We start from the raw sequence: 27,039 nt of genomic DNA, 5'->3' as shown, positions 1-27,039 counted from the left end.
CAGTGGCTGGGGTGGCGAGGATTCCAAGCGGCTGTCAGGCGGCTAAGTATGGAAACAGCCGTGTCATTTGATCCTGAGCCCGGGATCCACTGCCACCCTCCCCCAGCTCCGCCCAGCCCCAGCTGCCACCTCTCTCTGCTTCCACGCCGCTGCCCCAGGAACTTTTAGCCTTTTAGGGACATCCTTTATCTTTCCTTCCACGAAGGGAACTGGACATCTGGAATGTTCCACAGGCCTCATTGGGGGATCTTTCTGTTGGGAAAGGAGGCGGGTGGGTGCTTTGTGCAAAAATCCTCTCTTTGCAGGCCCTTTCCTTCCCAAACTCTGCGGTGTGACCCTGACCTGGCTTCCGGGAAAGGGTTGTCCACCAGTGTGCGAGCTTCCCGCCCTCCTCACCCCTGCTCAGGACTTGGGCTGTGCATTCTTCCCGGCGGTGGACTTTCTCACCCCTCCAGTTGCATATTGCACACCCCAAAGACTGCTTCCTCCTGCGATACCTGGGGGAGATTTCAGCCATAAGAGTGGCTTCCCCCCACCCCCATAATGAAAGTCCTTCCTACTGGTTGACTTTCCCCTAAAATATGCCACCCGGTAAATGCCACCATGCCCACAGGCAGTGGCTTTGGTCCTGAACTTCCCACCCCACTGCTGAATCCTCATTTCCATTCCCGTGTCACTCGCCTCTCGCTGGTGGCAGGCAGACTTCTCTCTAACTCCCCTTCCTGCTTCCTGGGGGGACCGTACAGAGCTGCCCTTCTTTCTTTTGTGCCCGTGTTGCTCCCGTGGCCCTCTGATCTGGGGTGATGGGCTCCACAGACTCCCCCCCCGAACCCTGATCCAGCCCAGTCCTTTGTCTCGGGGGCCTGGCCTGGGGACAAGCCTGCTCAAGGACAGAGGAGAACAGCCCCGAGAGGGTTTACTCAGTCTGCATTGTCCAGGTAAGGGAGGGAAAGCCAGAGGAAAGAGAGCCACGTTCAAGGTCAGACAGCAATTCAGTGGCAGGCACATCCAGCCAGGGCTAGTCTTAGCCCACCTGGGAGTTTCTGTCCTTCCTCAGCTGCTCTCTCTCTGACAGGCCTCCTTGGACGCCCCAGTCCCTCTGCCTGTGGGCGTGAGGCCACAGGAGGCTAGCTTCCCTTGGGATACAGGGCAAGACTGATGCCTTTGAACTTTGACTCCTCAGAGAGCATGTGGGGTGGGATGGGGGAGGGGCTGAGAAAACATTGCTTTGGGCTTAAGCTGCTGGCGTTTGTTAGGCCGAATTTGGGACATCCTTGCTTCCCGTTACCTGCTTGAGGCAGAGATGGGGGGATGGCAGGTGTTCTGAGTCTGCTCATCTGTTTCCTCCAGCCCAGCCCTGGTTTGTAGACTTGCCCACCTGCTCTGGCCCCACCCTGACATCCAATGGCGAGAGGTTGGTTCACACTGGGGCTCCCCGGGCCCTCCATGAGCGATGGAGGTCTCTCAGGAACTCCTTCGTGACCCTTCCTCACCCACCTGGAAGGAGGCGGTTTTCATATACCCTCAGCACGGCAGCCCAGATACCATGATCCACCGTGGAGAGGGCTCTGAGAGAAGGTCATGCACTCAGGGGTCCCGGGGAGATAGCAGACCCCAGAAGCCTCTCCAGCCCTCCTGCAAGTTGTGTCCCCAGCAAGGTCCCCGACTCCTGGCTCAGTGCAGCTGGACGAGCCATAGGGAGCACGTGGTCCACCGTGTGAGGCACTAGTCTGGATTTGCTCAATGGATGCAGCCCTCAGATGTGGGCACCTTGCCTGGTGGCCTGTGGAACCACAGTTTGGGAAATGCTGGCTTTGCCTCCCATCTGGGTGTGACAGTGAAGCTCAAACAGCTAGTTCAAGGGCCAGAGCTGGAATTCTGGACCAGAAGGAGGTCCTGATGAGGCCGGTTGCATCCACGTGGCCCTTTGGTGCTCGCTTAGGTGTGGTGGACTGGGAAGGAGCCTAATCCCTATGGACACAGGAGAGAGATGGCTGGTCCTCCTTCGACCTGGTCTGAGGGGCCAGTGCAAGGCATAGATATGATGCCTTCTGGCCTGGAACAAGGGTGGCGGCTGGGGGAGGGGGAACGGGTGGGGTCTGCCGCTGTGAGATGCCCCTCCCCTACTCCAAATCCAATCTAAAGCTGGACTCACAACCCCTTACATTTAAATATTGCTCGAGGATAGTGTAGGTCACGGCTGGCATGACCTTGCCAGAAAAAAAAAAAAGACCAGGATCATAAAAGAACCAATTTTAAAAGTTCATCTGGGGTCCTTATGAATTTTGGGTTCTGGGGGACATCTGGTTGGAGATAGTTAGCTTAGGAGGAAAGTCAGGTCTGGGGATCCAGAGATGAGATTTGTTTGAGTAAAGATGAGGGCGAGGCTGTGAGATTGCCAAGGAAGCTCTTGTAGAGAAAGAGATTCAAGGACTGGTCCCTGGGGAGTGGGAAGAGGAAGAAGATAAATGGATTTCAGGAAGATGGGATGAGACCCAGGCAGAGGTGTGACCTGGCAGCAGAGCCGAAGGATGCTTCCTGGAGAGGCAGTGAGTCTCACGGAGAAGCCGTGGAAGGTGAGGCGTTAGCTTGGACACCAGGAAGCCGAGAACTGTCAACGAACGGCTCATGTTATTCAGTGAGGACAGGGAGGCGACACATTCACCCAGTGAGACTTTCAACATTAAGTCTGTGAAGGATAAATGACCCTAAGAGGAGGTGGCGGTGGGTGGGTTTACCAGAGGAGGCTGTGTGTTTATGGGCTGGTGGGAGGGTGTAGAGGAGCAGGAAAGGCTGATGAACACAGTGGATGGAGTGGCCTGGACGTCAGAGCTTGAGTGGGATGCACAGGTCCTAGGTGGGTCAGAGGGGACATGTCGTGGAGACCTCAGAGGGACACCATACACTCGAGGTCCACTCAGCAGCCCTAGTACCCGTCAGGGAGCTGAACTAGGAAGTGGGGATCCTGGTTTATACTGGGGATTGCTATGGAGTGGGGAGGGCCATGGAGGGGAAGGACCCAGCTGATCTGCCCAAGAACCCTGTGGGGTGGAAAGGGAGGCTGGTTGTCCCAAGATGTGTGGACTCGCACAGCAGGGCCCAGACCAGAGCCTGGTCTCCAGTCCCGTCCGAGATGAGGCCAGGAGACGGCCAGTGAATCAGCATTTTAGTCACAGTGGATGTTGGTCTCTTGCTGTTGGTTTACCAGCCCCAAAATCCAACCCCAGGCTCCGCACCCGAGGTGTTAATTCCGCAGATGTGCACTGGGCCTGCACCCGAAAGCACTGTGTTCAGACTCCGGTTAGATTACCTCAGTGGAAGCCGCTGGGGGGCACGCGGCCCAGAGGCAGCTGGGCTCAGGTTTCCTCTGGGGTGTTTTCCCGGTGGCTGCAAGGCCTCCCTCTGTGGTTCCCTGGCCCATCGGCGGGACTCATTTTGGGCTGAGGGGACCCACGATCTGCTCTGGGAGGCCAGGCCCCTCTAAGACCGCTCACCTGCCTCACCTGCCTTCTCAGGGGCCATCTGGACTCGGGAGCTAGAAGTCTGGCTTCAGACTCCTACCTCTGCCCTGTCGGGTTCCTTTTCTCCCTCTTGGTGGTTCCCTTCTCTCCCCCAACACTGGCCCTGCTCTGTCCCCCCATAAGACATGCCCTGAAACTTGTTCCAACAAGGGCCAATGGCTCAACACTTAGACTGTCACTTTCCCAAACCACTTGTTTCAAAAGAGTCAGAAGATTTTACCTTAAGGAATGCATCTCTAACATGGAATTTCTCATTGCTCTGGTGGGCAAGGTCTTACCCAAAGTCCCTAATCATGGCATTGAGGCAATAGATAGTCCGATTCTGAGTGCCGGGGAGTGAGCTGTAGAGCGGGGCTTTCTCTACTGGACCCTGAAGGAGGGAGGGAGGGAGGGAGGGAGCCACGGTGGCCACAGCTGCAGAACTTGCTCAGTCCTCAGGAGGCCCCATCCTCTCTGCTCACCCCCAGCCTTTATGACCTCAGCTGGAGGCGAAGCGGGTAGCGTAATTCGGCAAATGGGATGGGTCAGTTTTAGCGGAGTTTCTGGAGACATCCATTTCCTGGTCTGTGTCACCTGTGCTGTGTCTTTCTCTGGGTTCAGGGACATCCTGTTCCATTTGGTTTCAGCCTCATCCCTCTCTAGCCCCAAAGGAGGATTTGTTCAGAGTCAAGGTCCCAGGTACCCCTCTGCCCCGGGGACAAGCCTGCACTTTTCGCTTCCTTGTCCTCCCTCTCAGAGAGCTCCAGATCAGCCTGTCCTGAGCTGCCCATCCTCAGCGTGAGGGGCTTGGGTGGCGGAATCTGCTTTTAAAATGCCTGAGCTGTTAGGTCAGCTGTTCACAGCCCCAGGGAGGGCCTACAGTAGCTACCTCTCTACCCTCCAGCTCTTCCCGGCTGGGCTGGTGTGGAGGGGAGCCTGGTTGTGGGTGTGCCCAGAGGCCTGCTTCTGAAGACCAGGAGACCATGGGGCTGGCTAGTAGCCGCTGCCTGGCCCCATCCCAGGAGCCCGTCTTTCCGGGGATCGTGTCATCGGGACCACAGGAAGGCACAGTCGCCATTGCTCTGTCCAGCTCTCAGTCCGGGACCCAGAAGGATTTCGGGTGGGAGGTTGGCCCAGCTGGGGCAGGCTCCCCAGGTTCATTGCAAGGCTGTTAAGTGATCAGAAGAGGCTTTTCTCCTCTGGCCCTTGGGTGGGCCCTCCCCCAGGGGTCCTTGTCTTTCGCAACCTGGAGAGCACTTGACCTCTAGCCCTCTGTCAACTCAGAGAGAGTGCTCAAGGGCACAGAACGAGCACAGGCTGTGTGGCCAATCCTGGGGAGAGGAGGGCTCCTCAGAAGCAGAGGGTCCTGAAGAAATGGGTGATGTGGCCATCCCTGGGGAGCCCACCCTGGATCGGGAACCAGGATGGACTTGTGATTTGGGGTGACAGGCAGTACATGATCAGCAAGAGGCATGAGGGTGCAATGTGGATTTGGACGCAGCAGGAACGGAGGGGAGGAAGTGTGGGGCTGGTTAATCACACAAGGTGGACACTTGACAGGAGAGGCTGGAAAGATGAGGCGGATGGGGGCCCTTCTCTGAAAGGCCCAGCTCTCCAGCCCCAAGGCCAGGCTGTGCCCATTGTGAGCTCCCAGTTGGCCACGCTGTGCAGGCAGGAATGCGCTATGGCCCTGCCCCCAGGAGCCACATTCTATTTAGGGAGATGACACGCACTGAAAAAAAAATGTAACTAACACCCCCGGCAGCTCTGGTTGGACTTCAGAGGAGGGCTGGAAGGTTGGCCTCATGGAGGGGCAGGGTTTCAGCTACACTGGGAGGAAGGGGACCATCGCTGGACTGTCAGCTGCAAGAGGACAGGGCTGTGCATTTGTTTAATTTGCTCACCACTCCATTACCAACACTTAGCACAGCACTGGGCTCACTGGAGGCACTTGACAATGTCTGATGAATGAGGAGGCAGAGACAGGGGAGTATCTGAAGATGGTGATCAAAGCCAGGAGTGGGGGAGCTCGGAGCATTGCGCTGGCAGGGACGGGCTGACACCGGCTCTGGCTAGATTGTGGGGCTCCTGTTTTGGGAGATCAGACCACCCTGATGGGTTGGAGCCCATTGGAAAGGGCCTTGAATGCCAAGCCAAGTGGCTCTCTCCCTAGCCCTCAGCATACTCTAGCCTGCTCCCCTTCCAGTGAGCCCCTCCCCTTCTCTTCCCTCTCAGATATTTTTGGATCCTTCTAGAGTGGGGACTGCATTTTGAGCTCAAACAGGTGCAGGCAAAGTCTGACCTGGAGTTCTGGGCCCGCAGGAAGTGGGTTGCACTGGGAGATCAGCCCACAACCAGGCCAGGGGAGAGCTCTGGGGTTTGGGAGCAAACCCACCCTCCCCCACCGGGTCGCTGCCAAAACTGCGGCTCCTGGTTCTCCTCCAAGTGGCCATTCATCTGCCTCCCATAGAATTTTCCCTAGATGGCAATAGGTGAGGACAAAGCCATCGCCTTGATCACTAGGTCTTTGAAGTGCATCTGATTCCATAGCTGCCTGCCCTGTACACCTGCACTCACCAGAGAGGCTTCCAGCCACTGCTGGTTACTTGGTTTTTCCTGAATTTCCTTCTGCCCTTTGTTCCAAGGATCAGGTAATAGAAGATTGCTTATTTCTCTAGCTTATCCCAGGAGGTGAAGACACCAGGAATGCTCCCTGGGACCTGGGAAGGGGTCTGGACAAACTGGTGAGGGGTCACAGCCCTCGCCGTGGCCTGGGGGTGCCCATCCTGGCCTCAGGCTCCTGACAGAAGGAGCCTGGGTCCCAGCTGTGACAGGAACAGAAGTCCTGTGGCGAATCCACCTCCTTCTCCTGTCTTTTCCTGCCTCAGTTTTGTTTTTGAGTGGATAGTTTAGGCCAGTGGCCTCTCCACCCAGACCCCCCTTCCCCGAGGCTGCCCACACGTGTGCCTGGGGTGGGGGGTGGCATGCACTCTGGGACTTGAGGACAGAGCAAGCCCTGGCATTGTCACAATTCGCCACCAAGCCCCTTACCATCTCTGCACCTGTTTGCTTGCCCGTAAAACAGGATAATAATACTTGCCCTATTTACAGCATGGGGTTGTTATATGACTAAAATAAGAAAATGGTTATTGGATGCTTAGGATGTTTTTCGATCTCAGACACTTTTTAAGGTTAGAAGGACTGTGGCAATGAGTACAGGGTCTCGCTGCGGACAGTATTCCTGTAGCTTGACATCTGCCTCTGGTTTCCTCAAATATCATGAAACTTGGACACCTCGGGAAATCCATCAACACATCTGCCCCTTCTCAGCACTGTTAATATCCTCGGGATTCTCTGTCCTCAAAAAGCTTACAAACCAGGAGGGGAGGCTGTCCCCGCTCATGGTAGGAGTTAGGGAACCATATAAGGCAGATGTAATCAGGGGCTAAAAATAAGTAGTCAGAGCTTGCCGGGAGAGGGGGAGCAGGGGACGGGGACGGGGCCCTGGGGCTGGTGAGCATGACCGAGTTAGCAAGAGAGGGGCCGGGAAGCTTTTGTAGGGCTGAGTTAGGTGCTGGTTCCTATATTATTTTCCTGGGGCTGCCATAACAAATGACTCCAAACTGGGTGGCTTCAAACAACAGAAATGTATTCTCTCCCAGTCTGGAGGCCAGAAGTCTGAAATCAAGGTGTGGGCAGGGCCGCGCTCCCTCTGGAGGCTCCTGGGGAGGATCCTTCCTGCCAGCTTCTGGTGGGTCGGCAGGCCTAGGCCTTCCTTGCACTGGTGGGTGCATCTCTCCAATCTGTGCCTGTGTCCTCACATGGCCTCTTCTCTGTGTGTCTCCTCCTTTTTTTTTTTTTTTTTAATATATATATTTTAAATTAATTTAATTAATTAATTTATTTTTGGCTGCGTTGGGTCTTCGTTGCTGCACACTGGCTTTCTCTAGTTGCAGCGAGCGGGGGCTAATCTTCGTTGAGGTCTGCGGGCTTCTCATTGTGGTGGCTTCTCTTGTTGCGAAGTACGGGCTCTAGGAGCGCAGGCTTCAGTAGTTGTGGCACATGGGCTCAGTTGCTCCGCAGCATGTGGGATCTTCCCAAACCAGGGCTCGAACGCGTGTTCCCTGCATTGGCAGGCGGATTGTTAACCACTGCGCCACCAGGGAAGCCCTCTCCTCCTCTTATAAGAGCACCAGTCATTGGATTCAGGGCCCACCCTAATCCAGTATGACCTCATCTTGACTACTTACCTCCACACAGACCCTATTTCCAAATCATGTCACATCCTGAGGTTCCAGATGGGACGCTCTTCAACCACTACGGTTCCTTAGCCCTGGACCCAGGCTGCTGAGCAGTTGCTGGCTATGAACAGATTGTTCTCGTCTCTCTCCCAGGTGGTCGCACCTGTTTCCTTGGTCCTCTCTCGGGCCCCACTGCCTACGCGATTGCACCAGCGGCTAATCTGGAGTTCTGCTGACACTCCCTGGACAAGTGTGTTGAATGAATGGATGGACAGCTGGCCAGGGGCAGGGGATTCCAGGAGCAGCACCTAGCCTAGCGGTGGTGCTGGGGAGGACAGTGGGGAGAATTTTCCAGGAATAGGCATGTGCTGAGGGCAGGGGGTCTGGTTTCTGGCTGGTCGTGTGATGGGGAGAGCAGTGAGCTGAGAACCCAGAAACCCTCCTGGGGAGTGAGCGCCAGCACCCAGCCCCGCACTGTCTCCTACGTGCTCGGCAGGGGAGGAGCAGGGTGCAGGCCCCTCCTACTACTCTGCAGACGCCACTTGGAGAAAGAACTTCCCGGTGACCCTCTGCTGCCATCCACGAGGGGTCCACCTCTCGGCCTCTGCCTTCCTACGCTCTCCTTGCCGGCAGGAGCCCCTAGCTGGAAGGTGTCTGGGTCTCCTCACAGCAGAGTTAGGGGTCCCCAACCCAGAGACTGGGGTGTCGGCCAGCTCTGGGAGCTGGTGACTGTCTCTGTGGCGCTCTCTGTGGCTTGTCCTGGCTCTGGAGGAGCGCAGGGGTGGGGGCAGGTCTCCAGGGGCCCCTCGCCTTTCCAGAAATGCTCACCAGTGAATCCAGTTTGCACCCAAAATGCCTTACCCCCCCTACCCCAGGAGCTCCTACGATGAGCCCCCGGGGTCCACATCCCTGCCTGGCACTGAAACTCTGCCGCCAGGAAGCGAGTTCTCTCTTCCTGCCTGCCCGCCGCCCCTCCAATTAGCTGCTATTTCTTTAACGGGAGGATCTTTATATTTAGGAATCCAGATCGTGGTTATCACAGCAACCTCCTGAGCTAGTAAGGCAGATACTCCTAGGACCCTTTGATCACAAAATAATAGGACTGGGCAGGTAAAGTGACCCCGCCCATGGGTACTTCTCTGGTTCTGAATCCTGGTCCTGAATCTCCTGTCTTCTGGAACTTTGAACTTCCTGAGTTAAGGGAAGGCCTCATGTTTTGCCACCATCCATCCATCCATCCAATGGCTGTTCAGGTGCTGGGATACAAAAATCTCTGATAGACAGGAAACCAGATAAGTAAGTTATCTAGTTCATTAGACATTTATAGGTGCAGCTGAGAAAGAGACTAGGATGGAAAGAGGGGAAGGTGGGTTGGGAGGTAGCCTCACCAGGGTGGCCGGGAGGCCTGGCAGAGAAGGTGACCAGAAGCCAAGACTCAGGGAAGGAGGGGAGAGAGCTAGGCAGTTATGTGGGGAGCATTCCCAGCAGAAAGCACAGCACAGGGAGGAAGGGGGGCCTGACGCTCCCCGGAAGAGCAAAGCAAAGAGACAGAGACGGGTGGGGGTGGGCAGCGTTGGAGGGTGTGTGCAGAGGGGGCAAGGGGCTCAGGAAGGGGCTGTTCCACAGCCCAGGTGAGAGACAACAGCACCTGGGACCAGGGCTGGTGGGGGCGGGGGGTGGGGTGGGGGAGAAACAGTTAAATTGAGGATAGATTTTGAAGGTAGACAACAGGTTCAACTAAGGTTTTGGAGAAAGAAAAGAATTGTAGATGCTTTATGTGTTTTTTTTTTTGGCTGAGCCCTGGGATCTTAGTTTCCTGCAGTGAAAGTGCCACATCTTAACCACTGGACCTCCAGGGATGTCCTAATGCTTTATCTTTTTAAATTTTAATTAATTAATTAATTAATTAATTTATATTTATTTATTATTTTTGGCTGTGTTGGGTCTTCGTTGCTGCGTGCGGGCTTTCTCAGTGAGCGGGGGCTACTCTTCGGTGCGGTGCACGGGCTTCTCATTGCGGTGGCCTCTCTTGTTGCGGAGCACGGGCTCTAGAGAGTGAGGGCTTCAGTAGATGCAGCACATGGGCTCAGTAGTTGTGGCTCGCGGGCTTTAGAGCGCAGGCACAGTAATTGTGGCGCACAGGTTTAGTTGCTCCGCGGCATGTGGGATCTTCCTGGACCAGGGCTCGAACCTGTGTCCCCTGCATTGGCAGGCGGATTCTTAACCACTGTGCCACCAGGGAAGCCCCATTTTTGGAACAGCTTTATTGAGGTATAATTAATATACTCTACAATTTGCCCATTTAAAGTGTACAATTCAATAGTTTTTAGTATATTCACAGAAATGTGTAACTATCAGCACAGTCAATTTTAGAATATTTTTCTTCACCTCAAAGAGAAACCCCCGTGTCCATCAGCAGTCACCCCACCCCCTACCCTGTTCCACCCCTGCCCAGCCTCCCATCCCCTGGCTGCCACTAATCTGCTTTCTGCCTCTGTGGGTTTCCCTGTTCTGGACATTTCATGTAAATGGAATCATGCAATGTATACCCTCCCCCCTTGGCTTGACCTTCCTCCCTAAACTCCTCTGAGCAGACCTGGTGGCAGGGGCTCCTGGGGGTGAGATCTGCTAAGGATGACGCCTCACCCCTGAGCTGGCATGGTGGGGGGAGAGCTGTGGAGCTGGGCAGAGCTGCTGGCGGTGCCAAGGTGAAGGGGCTGCGGTGGTCGGGGCATGCAGACCGGTGTGCGAGGCCCTTCCGAGCCGTGGAAACATCAGCTCTGATTGCTGGACAAGCAAAGTGCCGCTGAGGGGGAGATGGAGCTGCTCTCCCTTGTGTCTGGGACGGCCAAAGCAGTGTCCCCGAGGCCTGAGTCGTTCCTGAAGGGCTCACTGTTTTGCTCCTTGTGTTCACTGGTCTTAAGGACGGCGGTGAGGCCACGTGGGCAACTCGAGTGGCCTATCTCCCATCGTGCTGCCGGTTCCCAGAGCGGGGAAGGGCCCTCACCTGTTCTCACACAGATATGGCCCCTGATATGCCTTTGCACTGGGGCGAAGTGCAGGATCACCTCACTTCAACAGCTGGATGGGAGGGGCCCGGGAGGCAGAAGACAGAGAGGGAGGCGAGTGTGGCCGTGGAAGTTTCTGGGTGAGTCAGGGCTGCCTGGAAGTGGGAGTCAGTGGCCACAGGAGTTAGCCTGGGGCTGAGGAGGCTGAGGTCTGGGCCCGGGAGTGTTGGTAGCTCAGGTCTGTTCCTGACCCAGGCCAGAGGGAACCACGGAGAGCTGGGCCACCCCCAGGTGCCCACAGCTCCTTGTCTGAGCTGCTTCTAGCTGGAAGAAGGGGAGAAGGACCCCGGGCAGAAAGACCTCGCCTGGCCCACTGACTGACCCCCAGAAACAGGGGGTTGAGGGGAGTAGGGTGCAGGTGAGCCAGCTTGGTTCCTGTCCAAAGCTTGTTCTGTTTTTGGCCTGGCATCTTTGCTCTTCTAGGAAATTATTATTATCATACCTGACATTCGTAGAATGCTTTTTTTTGGCCATGCGACTTGCAGAATCTTAGTTCCCCGACCAGGGATTGAACCCAGGTCCCGGCACTGAAAGCGCCGAGTCCTAACCACTGGACCACTGGGAAATTCCCTGTAGAATGTTTTTAAACATCGTCTGATGTTTAAAATACTCTGAAGGGGTTGGCAAAGCAGGTATCATTCTCTGCGTTTTATGGGTGAATGGAGCTGGGTGTGGGGAGTGAGGGGCAGCCCATATACTAACCTGCATGGCGGTGAGGAAGGCTCCAAGGAGCAGAGCCCAGCTCTCCTGGCTTCTAACGGTGTCCAGAGAGACCAATCTGGCTCTGGGTCTCGCGGCAAAGGAAAGCCCTGAGATGTGGGCCTGGCCCAGGAAGGTGTCAGATCTGGTTCCTGAGCTCGAGAACCAAACCAGCTTCCTCCCACTTCCCTGGCTCGGGGAGGGGGTGGGTCTGTGTCATTGCTCCCCCACACCTGCCAAGCCCATGACAGCTCTGACCTGAACCCAAGGCGTTTATCTGACCACGACCTTGGGGAGCCACACTCCTTTAGCCCCCAGTGGGTTGCTCCCTGCCTGGTACCCCAAAGTTAGACCATCAGCCCTCCCAGAGGTGGTCCTCGAGCTCCCAGGGAAGTTGTTTCTTCGGGTGAGGAGGTGGAGGTGGGGGAAACCACCCGCCTGCCTCAGCCTGTCTCAGAATCCAACTCGCATCCCTCCCTCCTTCCTTTTCCCTCCCACCCACCTCGGCCCCTCTGAATGAAGTATTGCCAACGACTCCTGCAAGGATCTGTGCTCACTTCAGGCAGGGAAAGGTGAGCATCCCTTTAATGATCGAGTCACACCCAGGGCTTAGGGCTTAATGTTTTGCTTCTTCCAAAGGTACTTGCCTTTTGAAAGTGAGTGCTCACGCATATTCATGAATCCTCAGGGCGTCAGTACTGAGCACGTGTGTACACCATGGCTGTGAGATCCCAGGCGATTCCTCTGTGTACCTCCCAAACCAAGAATTCCCGGGAATTAGGGGTGGGGAAGGGGGATGGAGTTATTCTGTCAATCTCTGGACTTTATGGGTTAAAAACAATTGTCTTGAAGTCTTGAACATCCTTTTCAAAGGGAGGAAGAAGAGGGTAGGCAGAGAAGTCGCTGTCCGTCTGAGGCTGACTCACCCCCTCTCATTTCGGGGTGGGCGGGGGAGTGGCCAGATGCTGGGACAGCTCAAGAGACTCGGAATTGGTGGAGAGCTGGGTTCCAGAACCAGCCCACTGCTAACTAGCCTAACTAGCCCTGTGGTCTTGGGATAATCACTTACCAGAGTTTTAGGATCCTGATCAGTGAAATCAAACCAGTTCGTCTGTGAGGAGGTCCCTTTTGACCCCCATCCCATGGTTCCCACTGACTGCTGCCACATCGTTGTGTCCTATCCCCTGGGTGAATTATTTTGGGGCTAGAGTCCAGCCCGGGACAAGCTGTCCTGGTGGGATTAGCCTTGACTTTAGGAGCTTGGCCAGGAAGCCAAAGAACCTTCCGAGAATGGCTGCCTGGTCTCCTTGTCTGGGGGGAGGAGAGAGGGGCCCACAGAACGGTGAGGGAGAGGGTCTCAGGGTCCCAGGAGGAGGTAGGCACTTCCCTCCTAAGTTCCTTTTCAGCATCAGCGTCTGTAAAGCCATCTGAAGACTCATCCAAGAGGTGAAGAAACAAGGGGCCCTGAGCAGTGAATATTTACTCTATAAATAAGGCCAAGAAAAAATGTGATGCCAGTGGGGTCACTGCCATTGGCTCAGTCCAGGAGCGCTCAGGGACAGGATCTAGAACACGGAGGGGTTGGGCTGCCGGTCTGGCCTCGTGAACTTTGATTCTGAAGTGCCCTCCGCTGCACCTCAGGCACCGCAGATGAGACGTCCAGCGTCTGGGCAGAGGACAGCCTGGTGAAAGACGGGGGACTCCCTGGACGACCAGACCACTATTCCTGACTCCCGGGGACAGGTGTGTCCAGAGGTAGAAGTGGAAAGTGATTGTACCACCAGGACTTTTTTTTTTTTTTACTGATGACGCATCTGCATCATCATGTATGAGTAACGGTGTATTCTACCTGTGTGTGACTTTGGACTCAATGGTTTCAGTTCAAACGGATGAGAAGTCACGTCAACAGATGCTTGGAAACATGCGCTAAGGAGACTTGGAAGGTTGGAACTGAGTCTACATTCTGGTCCGTGAAGAGGTCGGCCAAAGCAGGTCAACCAAACAAAAGATCTTGGGTGTTGACCTCTCTTCTCCCGAGGTCCAGTTCCAAACTCGAGACAGACTCCCTGACACTTGGTACTGAGGGTGACCCAGAGCAGGGATTCTCAAACTTTGGTGTTCATTAGAATCACCTTGTGAAACACCCAGATTCACACTGACCCAACCCTAGAGATGGGGCATCTGTGCCGGGAAAGCCCTGCAGGGCTCGGATGCCACTTGTTGCGGTCCAGAGAGCTCAGCTTTGTTTCTTGGCCTGAGTGCTAGCCCAGCCCTGGATGGCCTGTTGAGCCAACACTTGACTTTGCTGTGTCTGCTTCCTCATTTCAAGAGAAGTTAATAATCCTTGCTTTCCCTGCCTCAGAGGACTGCTGGGGGGGATGAAGAACATGAAGTTACTTGGGGAAGTATGAAGTTCCGTGTGAAGGTCAGATGTCATCTAGCTCTGTGCTGGGTGCATGTTGATCAGCAAAGTGGAAAGATGCTGTGACGGGGGGCTTCTTGGGCTGCTGGAGAAAATGATCAAGAGGAGGAATTTTTAGGGAAAAGGCAGGGGAGGCAGGAGAGTGGTTGTCAACCACCCCACCCCACCCGACTTAGGCAGTGGGACAGACAGACCCAAGGAGAGCTGCTGGGCAGAAAGTACCAAGGGGGTGGCTGAACCCCAGCTCCTTCATCTCCCCTCACCCACTAGGCCCTTCCATGGAACGCTAGCATCTCATGGGATGTGGTTTGCAAACCATGTGGGAGCAGAAAGAACTCTAGACTGAGGGCCATGAACTTGGGCTCTGTCCCAACTCTACCCCCGATCTTGGGCAAGTCTCTAAAGCTCCCCAGCCAGAGCTTCCTCCTCTGCAGTGGACTCACCAAGTCCCCTGGCAACTCCGCAGTAACCTGAGTCTGTACAAAAGTGTTTGGGAAGAGTTAGGAGCTGGAAAAAAGTCCGGTGTTTGGTGGTGGAGAGAGGAGAGAGGAACTGAGCCTGGGGTTCCTGCTAAGGCTGTGGGAGGCTGGGGGAGCAGCTGAATGGTTAACCCCCCCCACCCCCCAGAGAAAGGCTGATGGCAGAGGGGGTGTCAGGAGAGAAAGCAGAGCCAGTTTATGCTGTGCTTTGCCTGGGGCACCAGCCTGTCAGGCTCAGGGGCCTTCCCATGATCGCCGAGGCTGAGCTGGGGACTTGCTATTCACGTACCCTGTCCAGGGCCCGGGCGGCTGCCTTGACATTAGCACATACAGTGCGGTACTACATGTCCTGGGGTAGACTGAGACTCATCTTACCAGGCTCTCACACTGGCTAGCATGTCGTGGGTCCTCTGCGTCCCCCACCCCTCCTCCAGGGCCGCTAGGGGGCTTCAGCAAGACCCTAGGGAGGCCAGGGTGGGTGGTAAGACACTGGGTTTGATTTCACAGAATTGAACTGAGTTTAACTGGAGGCTCTTGAAGCCTCTGACTGCCTCCTGGAGGAGAGATTGGGCCCAATGGCACAGCTGCTTCCTGGGGATTGAGCTCTGGGGACCCAATGGCATGGCTTGTTCCATTGAGAGACTTTCTGTCAGAGAAGTTATTTTTAGCCTGGGAAGGAAGGTCACAGAGCATGAAACCATTACCCTGGGTTTTTTTTTTCACTCCAGATTGCTTAGCGGAAGGGCAGGGGCAGCTTGGCACTAAGTCATAAAACCCAGGGAAGAGTATGGATGTAAATGTGTGTACACACATATACCCACTTGACTTCCTGTCCAGGGCCCAGGCGTGGAAATACACAACAGTGCGAAGGTCACGTATATCTCCAAAGTCTGGGGTCCTTATCTCCCTTCAGAGGATGCAGCTCTCTCACCCCAACCAGGACAGAGGGTGTTTTGACAATATTAGAAATGCCACAGGCAGTCAGACCCACAGTCTGTTCAGCCCGGTATCACCACCATCATCAACACCATCAAAATCACTATCACCATTATCATCATCACCACCATCATCACCATAATCAACACCATCAAAATCACTATCACCACCATCATCATCAACAACATTAATAGTAGAGGGTGACAGGGCCTGTTGGAAAGGGCTGGATTCCCTAGAGGAGAATCCTTGACCACTGCTATTTCAAGGTCAAATGCAAAGCCCTGGTGACCCATCCAATTTGGGAGCCTCCAGTGGGCATGTAAGTGGGGAGGGGCCAAGAGCAGAAGCCTTGGGGTCAGGATAATTTGGCTGAGCAGAGGTTTGCAGCTTTGGCTGCATGTTAGAATTACTCCCCAATATTTTTTTTTGGGGGGGTAAAGTTCTGATGCTGGGGCTACACCCTGGACTAATTCAATCAGAACCTCTGAGGAGGGGGAGAGGAGTAGGATCAAGAACCAGGTGATTCCAATATACAGCCAGTGTCAAGAACCACTGGTTCAGAGGCAGTTTTCTGAGCTCATGTAGACTGTGCTTCTCAAACTGTAATATGCAACAAATGAATTGTTAAAATGCAGATTCTGATTCAGTGGTTCTAGGCTGGGGCCTGAGAGTCTGCATCTCTACAAGGGTCCCAGGTGATGCTGATGCTGCAGGGGCCTGGACCACACGCTGAGTAGCGCGGGGGAGTTAGGGGGAGTAGGATGGGGTAGGGGGCAGGGTAGAACCCTTCTGTAGGGTCAGGCAATCTCCTTGGCAGCTCTGGAGTTAAATGGCCTCAGCCAGTTGCTAGCTGTGTGATGTTGGGCAAGGCATTCAGTGCCTCTGATTCCAGTCCTCTCATCTGTAAAATGGGGATGAGTAAGACTTGTTTTACAGAAGTAAGCAAGTTGAGTAAGATCAAGTAAGTTCATGTTTTATACATAAAGTGCTCAAGCATTGCCTGGCACACTGACTGAATAATTGTACAAATGTATCTCACATATATCTTGCTGCTCAGAGGCCTGTCAGTCTCTTGGGTTAAACCAAATTCCTGCCATAAGATTTTTTTCCAGAGGTTGTCGGGGTGGGGGGGGGCGCGTGGGGGGGGGAGATAGAGATGCAAGCAAAGGAATCAGGACTTACAGGTATTCAGGTGGTAATGAAAGAAAATTTTAATGAGTAACCTCCAGCTCCCCCACTAAGGGACCAGGAATTCCTATTGTACCCAAATCTCCCCATGGACATCTTCATAGCACTTTCTGGTGGTCAGGCAGGGTCCCAGCTCTGGGAACAGAGGGAGGATTAAGCCTTGGTTCCTGCAATCCAGGAGCCAGAGAGGGCGCATGCAGGGAGGGGCGAGGTACCAGCAGGAAGGGGTTCCTCTATGCGCCCCTCAACACAGCGTAGCATGGAAGGCCTGGGCAAGGAGCAGGCAGTTCTGGGTTCCACTTGCCCTCTAGCTGCCTGGTGTCTTGGGCAAATCAAAGACTTTCTCTAGACCTTCACCTCTGAAACCTGGCTGACAGTAATAAGGGAGGTGAATGTGGTCACAAATGTGAAGGTTGTTGGGGGAAGTGTTATATCAACATGTGGGCTCCTTTATAATAAAAGGCACCCAAATTTCCCATCCTTCTGAATTTGATAGCAGGTTGTATCTGTGAGGGTTAATGAGAAAATATTTGTTCCTGGCCCCTGGAGGCTTCCCCAGCTTTCAGGGAACAAGGGGGTGGGTACCCTGAGGCAGAAGGGGTAGGTACCCCCAAGAAGTGGCTTTTCTTTGTGGGAGGCAGAGCTGGGCCTGAGAGAGGAGGCGCTGTACCCAGCAGGGAGGAGGGATGGTGCTTCCTCAGAAAGAGTCCTGTGAATCAAGGGAGACCCAGGGATGTCTCAGCTACCCTGAGGCAGGGCACCCACGGTCCCGTCCCCTCATCCCCATGTGTCGGCGATGTTCCCCCTCTGTGGGTCTTCTCCTTAAACAGGTCCCAGCCTGGTGGGAGGGGGCAGAAGCGTTAGGCCCCACCCTCCCTTTTGACCCCATTGTCCAAATAAATCACACTTGTCCCTTGACAGAGGCATCTGACACAGACTGGGCCCCTTCCTGCCCTCTGCTTTGCTCTCCCAGTGCCCTTGGCTGTCCCGGTAAAGCTCTGGGCCCTTAGAAGGGGATCCCCTCAGGAGGGGTTCGCTAAGGCCACCAGGAAGCCCAGGCCTGCCCGTTTTGGGTATCTCTTCCTCCTCAGGCCATGTCCCCTCTAATCTTAGGTAGAGAGGCCAGCAAATGCCTGCCCTTAAGGGGACAGAATTGGATGTGTGACTTAAGGTTGAGAGCCACAAGTAATCCCCCAAGTGCTCTGCCCCTTAACCTAAGAGGATCTGGCCAGCACACACCTGTTTTCACTACTTTGCTGGTAGCAATATAAAAAGCACGCTGGTTAATGACTCTAGGAACTGACAAGGGGTGGGGTGGACATGCATCTGTCCTATCCTAGAAAGATCTCCTGGTAAGCCAGGCTGCACGTGCCTGCCCACAACGCAGAGGAAGGGCTGGAAGGGCTCGCCCAACTTCCATCCCCACGGGGAGGCTGGAGAGGCAGGGTCAGGGGCGGGGCTCGGGGTGGGTCAGAGGCTCGCCCTGAGCCACGGCTCCCATCAAGAGGGAGGCTCTGCCGGCCACGCAGGGCGGTTATGAAGACCAGGGAGGGAGGAGCCCCAGAGTCCCGCTGGTCCACACCGCTCTCCTGGAGACAGGAGCTAGGCTGAGTTAGACTTTTGAGAAGCAAAGCGAGTGCCAACCCCTTGACATTTACCAATCGTGTTCTAATCATCTAGAACTGCAAGTTTCCGCTTCGGGTGGCACAGAAGATGTTGGCAGTTTGTTGGAGAATCATTTCTCTGCTGGAGACGCAAGTCTAGAGGAGAAGGAAAGGGCGCTTCAGGCAGAAGCGGCCCCTGGAGAGACGAACCTGCTCCTTCAGCCCACAGATGGCAGGGAGGCTGGGGGCTCTGAGAAGACAGCCGCCGGGGCCCCCGCCACCAACGGCCTGGGCTCTGATCCCGAAGCCAGCCTCTGCAAAGCCTCAGCCTCCGAGTCAACTTCCCCCGGGGAACCTGCGGGGTCCGGGGAGGAAGATACGGGCCCGCCTGGAGCAAGCGCCCTTCCCCCAGGAGGGGAGGCGGCGCCCGGGGAGGAGGGAGCGCCAGAGCTCAGCTCAGGAGAGGGCCCAGGACAGGAGGCGGAGGGACAAGCTGGGAGTGGCGAGGTCCCCGAGGAAGCCGCGGAGGCGCTAAGGGACGACCCCGCGCAGGGAGCAGCAGCAGGGCCCCCAGAGCCTGAAGACTCAGGGGACTCTCCCAGCAAGGAGGTCGAGACAGGAGGGGAGGGCAGCCCAGGGCCCGGCCCGGAGCCAGAATTGCCAGATGGAGTCGCGGACTTGGACGCAGAAGCCGCGGAGGGGGCGGAGGACCAGGGGGACCCCAGCCCCAGCCCAGCGTCGGACGCGCGCGCAGAGGTGGGGGGCGCGCAGGAGGACCGCCCCGCAGAGGGGATGCCCGAGGACCATGAGGACGCGGCCTCCTACGAAGAAGAGGGGGGCGAAGAATCCGAAGAGGACAGCGGCGACGGGTCTAGTTCGGAAGAATCAGGGGGCGCCTCGGAGGAGGAAGAAGCCGGGGAGGAAGTCGGGGAAGGAGCCCAGGAAGCGGCGGGAAGCTCGAGCAGTGGGGAGGAGGGGGCCCGACCAAGCGCTGAGGAGTCGCACGCGGGGCCCGAGGGGGCCGAGGCGCTGGAGCCCAAGGAGGAGGGGCCTCAGGGTAGGGGATCGCAGGGCTGCTCCGGGCACCTCCGCGGGGGTGGCGGGGGCGGGGGCGTGGCGGCTGCTCCGGGAATTGGGGCGGCTGCGGTCTTCCCGGAGGTCTTGTGTGTAGGGGCAGGCAGGGACCCACATGGCGGGAGAGCCCCCAGCCAGCCCCGGGTTCGTGGGGTGGAGGCCCCATGGGGGTTGCCCGGCCCTCGGGGTGCCTTCGGGCTGTTCATTAGCCACTTATCCCCAATTCGGAGGGACCCTGGAGAGCCCAGAGGAACCTGATCACGTTATAGGCCATCAGAAACTTACCGGTTAAGGTCCTTCAATGCACTTTAACACAGACCAGTGCCTTAACCCAAAGGACCGAGTGGGGGTGGGGGGCATAGTGGCAGGATTTGAGGCCCGGAGGCAGGCTGGTGGGTGTGAGGGGGCACTGGGGGACCATGTTGGTGGGCTAGCTCCTGGGGTCTCCCCTTGAAGACTAGGTCATGTCAGGATGGTGATAAGAAACCTCAGGCTGTCTGTGACACTAATGTCCCACAGATGTCCGTCCACCTGGAGCAGCAGCAGCCTTGCTTGCTCTCTGGGCCGGGGAACAGGGAGGGGGGGTGGGCAGGGCCAAAGCTGCTGGGCAACATTGGAGGCTGCAGCATCCTAGGGAGGTGTGGCCTCATCCACCAAGTACATTGACCTGAACCAAGAACTGGCTTGTAGGATGGAGGCACTGGGGTCAATCTTCACTTTCCAACATAGGTTTCCTTGCAGAGCTTAGTTTCCACACCTGTCAGGTACTCGCACTGGGGGAGCAAGCCCCTCCCCTTTCCCTGGCCTCCTAGTTCTGGATCTGATCTCAGAAAGAATCACTCTCTTGAGGTGCTGCATGAGGCACATTGATTCTTCTCTTCTCCCTTCCCTCCTGGAACTGGTCTCCCTCTGCCCCACAGGCCAAGTCTATCCTCCTTCTATCACCTAAAATCCTTTGTGCAATCAGCCGCTATAGAAACAGCTGTGATGTTAGAGGCCCAGGAATGTGAGCACCCCTCCCTGAAGCCTCAGGTGGTCACAGACATCTCTTGCTGGGTCAGAAGCAGCAGTGCTCCCGCCCTCCCTCCCCCCTCCCCACTCTGCTCCCCAAGACTCCCTGTAGCAGCTCTTCCTGATAAAATGCTCACTTGACCAGGCCAGTGGTTCTCTTAGAACCCAAAATGCAGACTCCTATAAACCACTCCTCTCAGGAAGTTTTCTAACTCCCCCTGCTAAGACTTCGTAGGCACACTTCTTAGGCCCTCCTAGCTTCTGGAATCTTTCCTTCCGTACCCCCATCGCTGTCTGTAATTGTATTACTTTCCAGGTATTACACCCCGTCTCCCCGCCAGACTGTAGAAAACTCCACAAGGGCAGAGCTGGGTCGGTTTTGGGCACCACGGCATTCACAACGCAGTGCTCCGTGCTTGGTGTATGTAGTAGGTGCTCAAGCAACAGTTGTTGAATACCTAAAATGGATCGAGGAGCTTGACAAGTTGAGTTTGAATTTTAAAACTCCCTCCTAGAAACAGGGCTCCTTGCAGTTGAACCTGGCAAGGCTTGGTCAGCACTTGCTCACAACCCCACCCTTGCCTGACTGGAGGGAACCTAGAGCCACTGGCTCCTAGTTCTGCCCTAACCCTGCTCTCTGCTTCTCTCCCCAGAAGAGGCGGAAGATGTGAGTGAGGAAGCCCCGCTGAGGGACCGCTCCCACATTGAGAAAACTCTGATGCTGAATGAGGACAAGCCAACTGATGATTTCTCTGGTAACCAGGGGCAGGAGCTGGGAGGTGGGGGGGCTGGGGTGGTAGGGGTGGGGCGGGGGGTGGGCTGTGTGGTGTGTTGGTGGGGAGCTGGGCTGGGCTGGGAGAGCCCTGTGGCCAGCGGCCACGCAGCGCCTGACGGGGCATGACTGCAGCTCCGAGGCCAGCAGGCACCCCAGGGAGGAGGAGCGCCCTGGAGATGGGGGGCTTCATGGAGAAGGCTCTGTGAGCAGCATCCAAGGCTGGGGGGCTCTGGGTTGACGGGGAAGAGGAAAGGCGATCCAAGCAGAGGGACCAGCGAAAGGGTGGAAGGCAAATCCCAGTGCTGCTGCCTGGGGACGGTGCAGCCTCCAAGTCATGGCCAGGGAGGGCTGTTCATCACTTTGGCTTTGATTTTTTCAGTTGATAAAGCCCTTTGGTGTCCAGTATTTCATTTCATTCTTGTAATAACCCAAGGCTTTCAGCAGGGCTTACTGTCTCCTCTTAATTGATGAGCTGGTGAAAGCTCAGAGCAGGGCAGGGCTTTGCTCTGGCACACAGCTGGAGACGGGCAGCTCATGGGCAGGGTCTGGAAAGACTGACCCTCGGTGGCCCCATGTTCTTCCCTCCCTGTGCCTCACCCCACGAGCCCCTTCTCCCTGGAGCCACACTCTTCTCAAGAAGATACTTGGGATGTCTGAATCCTCCCAGGGGCACCGAGGATGCGGTGAAGGGTGAAGGGCTGGGGCGGCCATGCCTCCTTGCCCTCTAAACCTAAGGCAAGCATGAGTACAGTTTGGGGGGGCAGAGAGAAGGAGATAGGGTTCCCATCTGCCATAGAAAAGGCCTTCAGGTAGCTGCAGGCTGAGGTGGTGCTTCTGGACACACTGTTGAGGGGAAGGAGAAGAGGGTTAGGTTAAAAAAAAAGCTCTGGAGGCTTTCAGGGGTTGGGGGGATGCCTTTCGGTTTAAAGATTTCTGAGGGTTGGGATGTGCACCAGCTCCCCCCAGGAACACTGATGTACTGCACGGCCCCTGCTCCCTACCAGGCGGGGCCAGAGCCGCCCTGGGGAGTGAGATGGATCCACAGCGGTGAAGCTGCCTGGTGAAGCCCCTGCCTGACCCTTGCCCTTCTCTGCCCCCAGTGGTGCTGCAGCGGCTTCGAAAGATCTACCACTCATCCATCAAGCCCCTGGAGCAGTCTTACAAATACAATGAGCTTCGGCAGCACGAGATCACAGGTACCTCTAGTGTCTGGAGGTCGGAGGTCCGGCCTATGCCTCTGACTGTCCACACTTCCCTGAGCCCTCAAGGGGAGTTCTCCTGAGTTCTCAGGGAGGGGTAGAGACCTCAGTGGCACGAACCATCCTTTCCCAGCAGGTGTGCCCCTTAATTTGCACAGGGCTTTATGGGAGAGCAAGTGTTTCATCTGTGAGCATTCATGCAGGCAGTTTTGGTTTCCAAGGATGGAGATGCCAACTTCCATCCCTCCTGTGCTCGAGAGCCACGAAGGGCTCCCCATTCACATACAGGTCGTGTCTTCAGTCCCCTGATTGGCCTAGAATCCTTCCCTCCTCCTAATGGCTTCTCAACTCAACTTCCCTTGGGTCTGGATTCTTTCAAAAATTGATTTTCAAAATCATAAAAATAAGATATACTTGTTGCCAAAAAAGTTTTGTGCAAAATAGTATAGATTGAAAAATAAAAATCTCTTTCTTGATTTCCAGCCTCTCTAATTCCACTCCCAGAGACAGCTGCTGCTACGGTTTCTCATGAATACTTCCAGATATCGCTCTGCTTACATGAGCATATCCAAGGGTGTCTTTTCGTTTGTTTTACAAAGATGGGATCACACCACACAGCTGCTCTTTCTGGTCCTTGTGAACCCACCACCCTAAATAACATACCCTGCTGATGGACCACGAGGTGTTTGCCATGTTCTGTTTTTAAAGCGTTACAAACACTGCTATAAGTGTTACGTATTTCATGCAAGTATATTTGTAGGATACATTTTTTAAAGAAATGCTGGAATTCAGTATTTTGATAGTTGTTGCTCAATTGCCTTAGGTTGTCCTCTGTGTACCCACAACAACAGGATAGTGTTCTTGTTGCCCCACAGCAAGGCCATTTTTAAGTGTCGCTTGTCTTGGAAACCTGTTAACAATGGCATCTAATTGCCATTTAATGGCTAGTGGTTTGCACGTCTCTTCCTATGTTAGTTGGCTGTTTCTGTATCATCTCCGTGATGTTCCCAATGGCTCTACAGCAGATGGGGTGTTGTAGGGCCTACATTATTCCTGCTTTACAGAAGGTGGACCGGAGGCCCTGAGAGATGCTGGGCTACTCAGACCACACAGCTGGAATTAGGACTGGTAACTTTCTCCTTCTTCCTGTTTCACAATTCCCTTGCAATCTTCTTCGGCAGGCGGCCCAGGGGGATGGTTTCTCTGTGGGGAGAGCATCCCAGTGTCCTGATCTCACTTTCCAGGCTCCCTCCTCTCCCCTCATCTCTCGCCAGTGCCAGGGCTCCTCTGTGCCCCTGGGCAGCCTCCTGTGTGACCTCCCTGCTGGTTCCCTCACTTGCAGCCTCCTGTGTGTGCCAGTGCCGCCCCCTGCTGCAGAGAGCGGGAACAGCAGCCGGGAAAGCCCGCTGGGGTGGTCTCGCGGGAGAGCTGCAAGGCCCAGTTCCCCTTGGCCTGGCCTGCGCCTGGGGAAAAAGGCTTCTTGTAGGATCTCTGTGGCTATAACTGGGGACTCCTGCCACCCCCAACCCCCAGCCCGCCAGTCCCTTCCTGTCCCCGAGCCAGGGGTTGACACCCAGCAGTGCGAAGGACTCACTGAGTGTCTTTACCAGCAGGGAGGAAGGGGCATGGCTTGGTACCAATTTCAGGTAATAAATACGTGCTCTCCCCTCACAAGACACCATCTTGGTCTCAGGGCTCAAGGAGGGGCTGTAAGTCAGCAGGAAGAAGCCTCTCACTGCCCCTTCCCCGAGCCCTGGAGAATTCTGCTTTTCTTGCTCAGGGACCCCAACTGGGGAAGCCCAGGCAGGGTGTTCTCCCCAACATGGGACAAGAACCCGAGAATTGCCGAGTCAGCGCTTGGTCTTGGACACTGGCAAATGTGCCGTGGACTTTGGAGACTAATATTTGAGACCGGCCCTGGAGCCTGGCTTGGGCTGAGCCTGAGGAGGGGTGTCGGGAGGTGCAGTTAAAGGGAGGCAGGCAGGAGACAGGCAGCGCCCGAGTCCAGACCATCCAAGGGTGTATAAGCCTCTTCTGTGTCCTTTGTTCGGTTACCAATCCAGATAGCGGTGTTGCAGCCTCTCCCCGCATGGCTGCTCTCTCCTGCCCCTTTTATGAACCGTTCACCCCCAGATCTGAACCAGGAGGAGTTGACTTCAATTGATCCTTCCCACTCTGGGGCCGGTGTGCTGCGGATCTGTGCATGGCCCAAATGCTGTCTTCCCATGTCCTCTAACTGGGTCATTGCACTAACATAGCATGAGATGTGCCTCTGATGGCGACACGCTCTCTGGTTCAGGGTAGAATCCCACAACTCAAGATGGACTGTCTGGGACTCAGCGTGAAGAACCCTGTCCCTCCGCAGTAAGGAGCTTTGTGAGTTCACCTCCATGTCTCATCCCTGCTGCCCACAGATGGGGAAATCACATCCAAGCCAATGGTGCTGTTCCTGGGACCGTGGAGTGTTGGCAAATCCACCATGATAAACTATCTCCTTGGGCTGGAAAACACTCGCTACCAGCTCTATACAGGTAACAGTGAGACTTTCTTGTGTGACTGTTGGTATTTTAGTGTCATATGTAAAAAGCATTTTGAAGAATGAAAACATTCAGGGGATGTAATGTACAGCACAGGGAATATAGGCAACAACAGTGTAATAACTTTGTGTGGTGACTGATGGTAACTAGACTTATTGTGGAGATCATTTTGTAATGTATGAAACTATTGAATCACTCTGTCATACACCTGAATCTAACATAATATTGTAAGTCAATTATACTTCAATTAAAAAAATAAAATATGACAGATTAAAAAAAGAAAAAAGAAAAATTAAAATATTCATACGTGTCTTCAATATAATAATGAAGATTACATGCAAGAAACCAGCAGTTACACCCATGTTCACAGAGCATTATTCACAATGGCCAAGAGCTATAAACAACCCAAATGTCCATCAATGGATGATGGATAAAAAACATGTGTTCCATCCATGCAGTGGAATATTATTCAGCCTTGAAAAGGAATGAATTTCTAATACATGCCACAGCATGGATAAACCTTGAAGACATTATGCTAAGTGAAATAAGCTAGACACAAAAGGACAAATATTGTATGAGTTCACTTATATGAGGTCCCAGAGTAGTCAAATTCATAGAGACAGAAAGTGCAGAAGAGATTCTAGGGGCGGGGGGTGGGGGAATGGGAGTTAGTGTTTGATGGGGACAGAGTTTCAGTTTGGCAAGATGAAAATATTCTGGAGATGGATGGTGGTGATGGTTGCACAACAACGTGAATGTTCTTAATCCCACTGGACTGTATACTTAAAAATGGTTAAAATGGTACATTTTATGTTATGTATATTTTATCACAACTAAAAAGAAAGAAGCCACTGGGTTAGCAAACATAGTATCCAACGCCTGTGGCAAGCCCTCCGTGAAACATCTTGCTTGTCCATGTCCTTGGTGGTGGATCGCTTCCCCGGAGATGACTGTGTCCCCTCTGACCCCATGCTGTGTGTGCAGGCGCCGAGCCCACCACCTCCGAGTTCACGGTCCTCATGCACGGGCCCAAGCTGAAGACCATCGAGGGTATCGTCATGGCTGCTGACAGTGCCCGGTCATTCTCGCCCCTTGAGAAGTTTGGCCAGAATTTCCTGGAGAAGCTGATCGGCATTGAGGTTCCCCACAAACTTCTGGAGCGGGTCACATTTGTGGATACGCCAGGCATCATTGAGAACCGCAAGCAACAAGAAAGAGGTAATTTAACAATCATTTCTGAACAGCATGAGCGCTGTCTTAGAAAACTGTTAATATTTTAAACAGTGGATGGAAGGCAGACGTGGGAGAGGCTAGTGTTGTCCAAGACCAGGGGATGCATTCTTTGCTTCCAGCCCCTTCTTGTTGTCACTGTGGTGCCTCTTAGGTGTGGGGTACCTCATCCTTTTCCCTTCCCAAGGACTGATGAGGCTTGGAGGCCATCAGCGTTTTCCCAAGGGGAAGCCTGGTCTTCTCTGTCAGGAGCTCCTTGAGGTCTGTGCTGGGACTGAGCTGCCTTTGGGAGGCCCAGGGTGTCTGGGTGATCAAGAGCCTGGACTCATTGGATCCCAGTCCCCATGTACTTGACCTCTGGCTAACTTGGATCTGGGTTAAACCTGACTTTCAACTCTTCCTAGTCCCAGTATCTGCTTTACCAGGCCTGCTTCAATAGAAGCCTGTCTCAGACTTTCCAAAGCTCTGCTTACCTTCAGGTGGCAGGGGAGTGCCACTTAGTGTCACTACGACGCAGGGCCGTCTGCAGAGATGAGTCATAACGGGGCATTTGTAGGAATATATGACCAGATGGCGGATCTCAGTTTATGGTTATAACTCTCATTTTGGTTATAACCAGAACCCTGTTTTATAGCTAGTAATAATATTATCACTAATAATTATAATAATAAATTAATCTTTATTGCACTCCTATAATGCATAGGATAATTTTATGCATTACTGATTGATCATTTTAGAAACATTTCAAGACAGGTATTCCTAGTCCTCTCATTTTGGAAATAAATTAAAGGAATTAGAATGTATCGAGCTGGCTGTGTGACAGGTTGGCAGTTTTAGTTTGGTGCTTTCCTAAATTTATAGCAGCATCGTAATCTTTATATCATCTTAGGTGTTATTGTTCTTCGTGTCATTTTGCAGCTAAAATGCTAAGGCTTAAAAGCATTTAACATTCAGCTGGCCAGTGGCAGAGCCCAAGTTCTAGTCCAGGTCTTGATGGCAGGTCCATGTTTCTTTCCCCTAATTAAGGCACCTTCTCTTTTATTCCTTCTAATTCCCTGGCTTTTTTCCTTCAACAT

General features: G+C 54.4%; 1 protein-coding gene across 2 annotated transcripts in view; it reads left to right on the top strand.

Annotated features, from left to right (window-relative positions):
- SRL (sarcalumenin) overlaps positions 1 to 27,039 on the top strand; it is a 29,906-nt gene that overhangs the window by 1,117 nt on the left and 1,750 nt on the right. The window contains exons 1-5 of one of the 2 annotated variants that reach the window (XM_061209141.1): positions 19,174 to 19,194; positions 20,876 to 20,977; positions 22,098 to 22,193; positions 24,611 to 24,727; positions 25,718 to 25,951. In XM_061209141.1, coding sequence (XP_061065124.1) covers positions 20,941 to 20,977; positions 22,098 to 22,193; positions 24,611 to 24,727; positions 25,718 to 25,951 — 484 coding nt within the window. In that variant the 5' untranslated portion in view covers positions 19,174 to 19,194; positions 20,876 to 20,940. Of the gene's footprint in view, positions 1 to 19,173; positions 19,195 to 20,875; positions 20,978 to 22,097; positions 22,194 to 24,610; positions 24,728 to 25,717; positions 25,952 to 27,039 lie in introns of those variants that run through there. The other variant, XM_061209142.1, reaches the window with a different exon arrangement.

Source organism: Eubalaena glacialis, chromosome 13, assembly GCF_028564815.1.
Source record: "Eubalaena glacialis isolate mEubGla1 chromosome 13, mEubGla1.1.hap2.+ XY, whole genome shotgun sequence".
Classification (NCBI taxonomy): domain Eukaryota; kingdom Metazoa; phylum Chordata; class Mammalia; order Artiodactyla; family Balaenidae; genus Eubalaena; species Eubalaena glacialis.
This window is presented reverse-complemented; position numbering and strand designations above follow the sequence as displayed.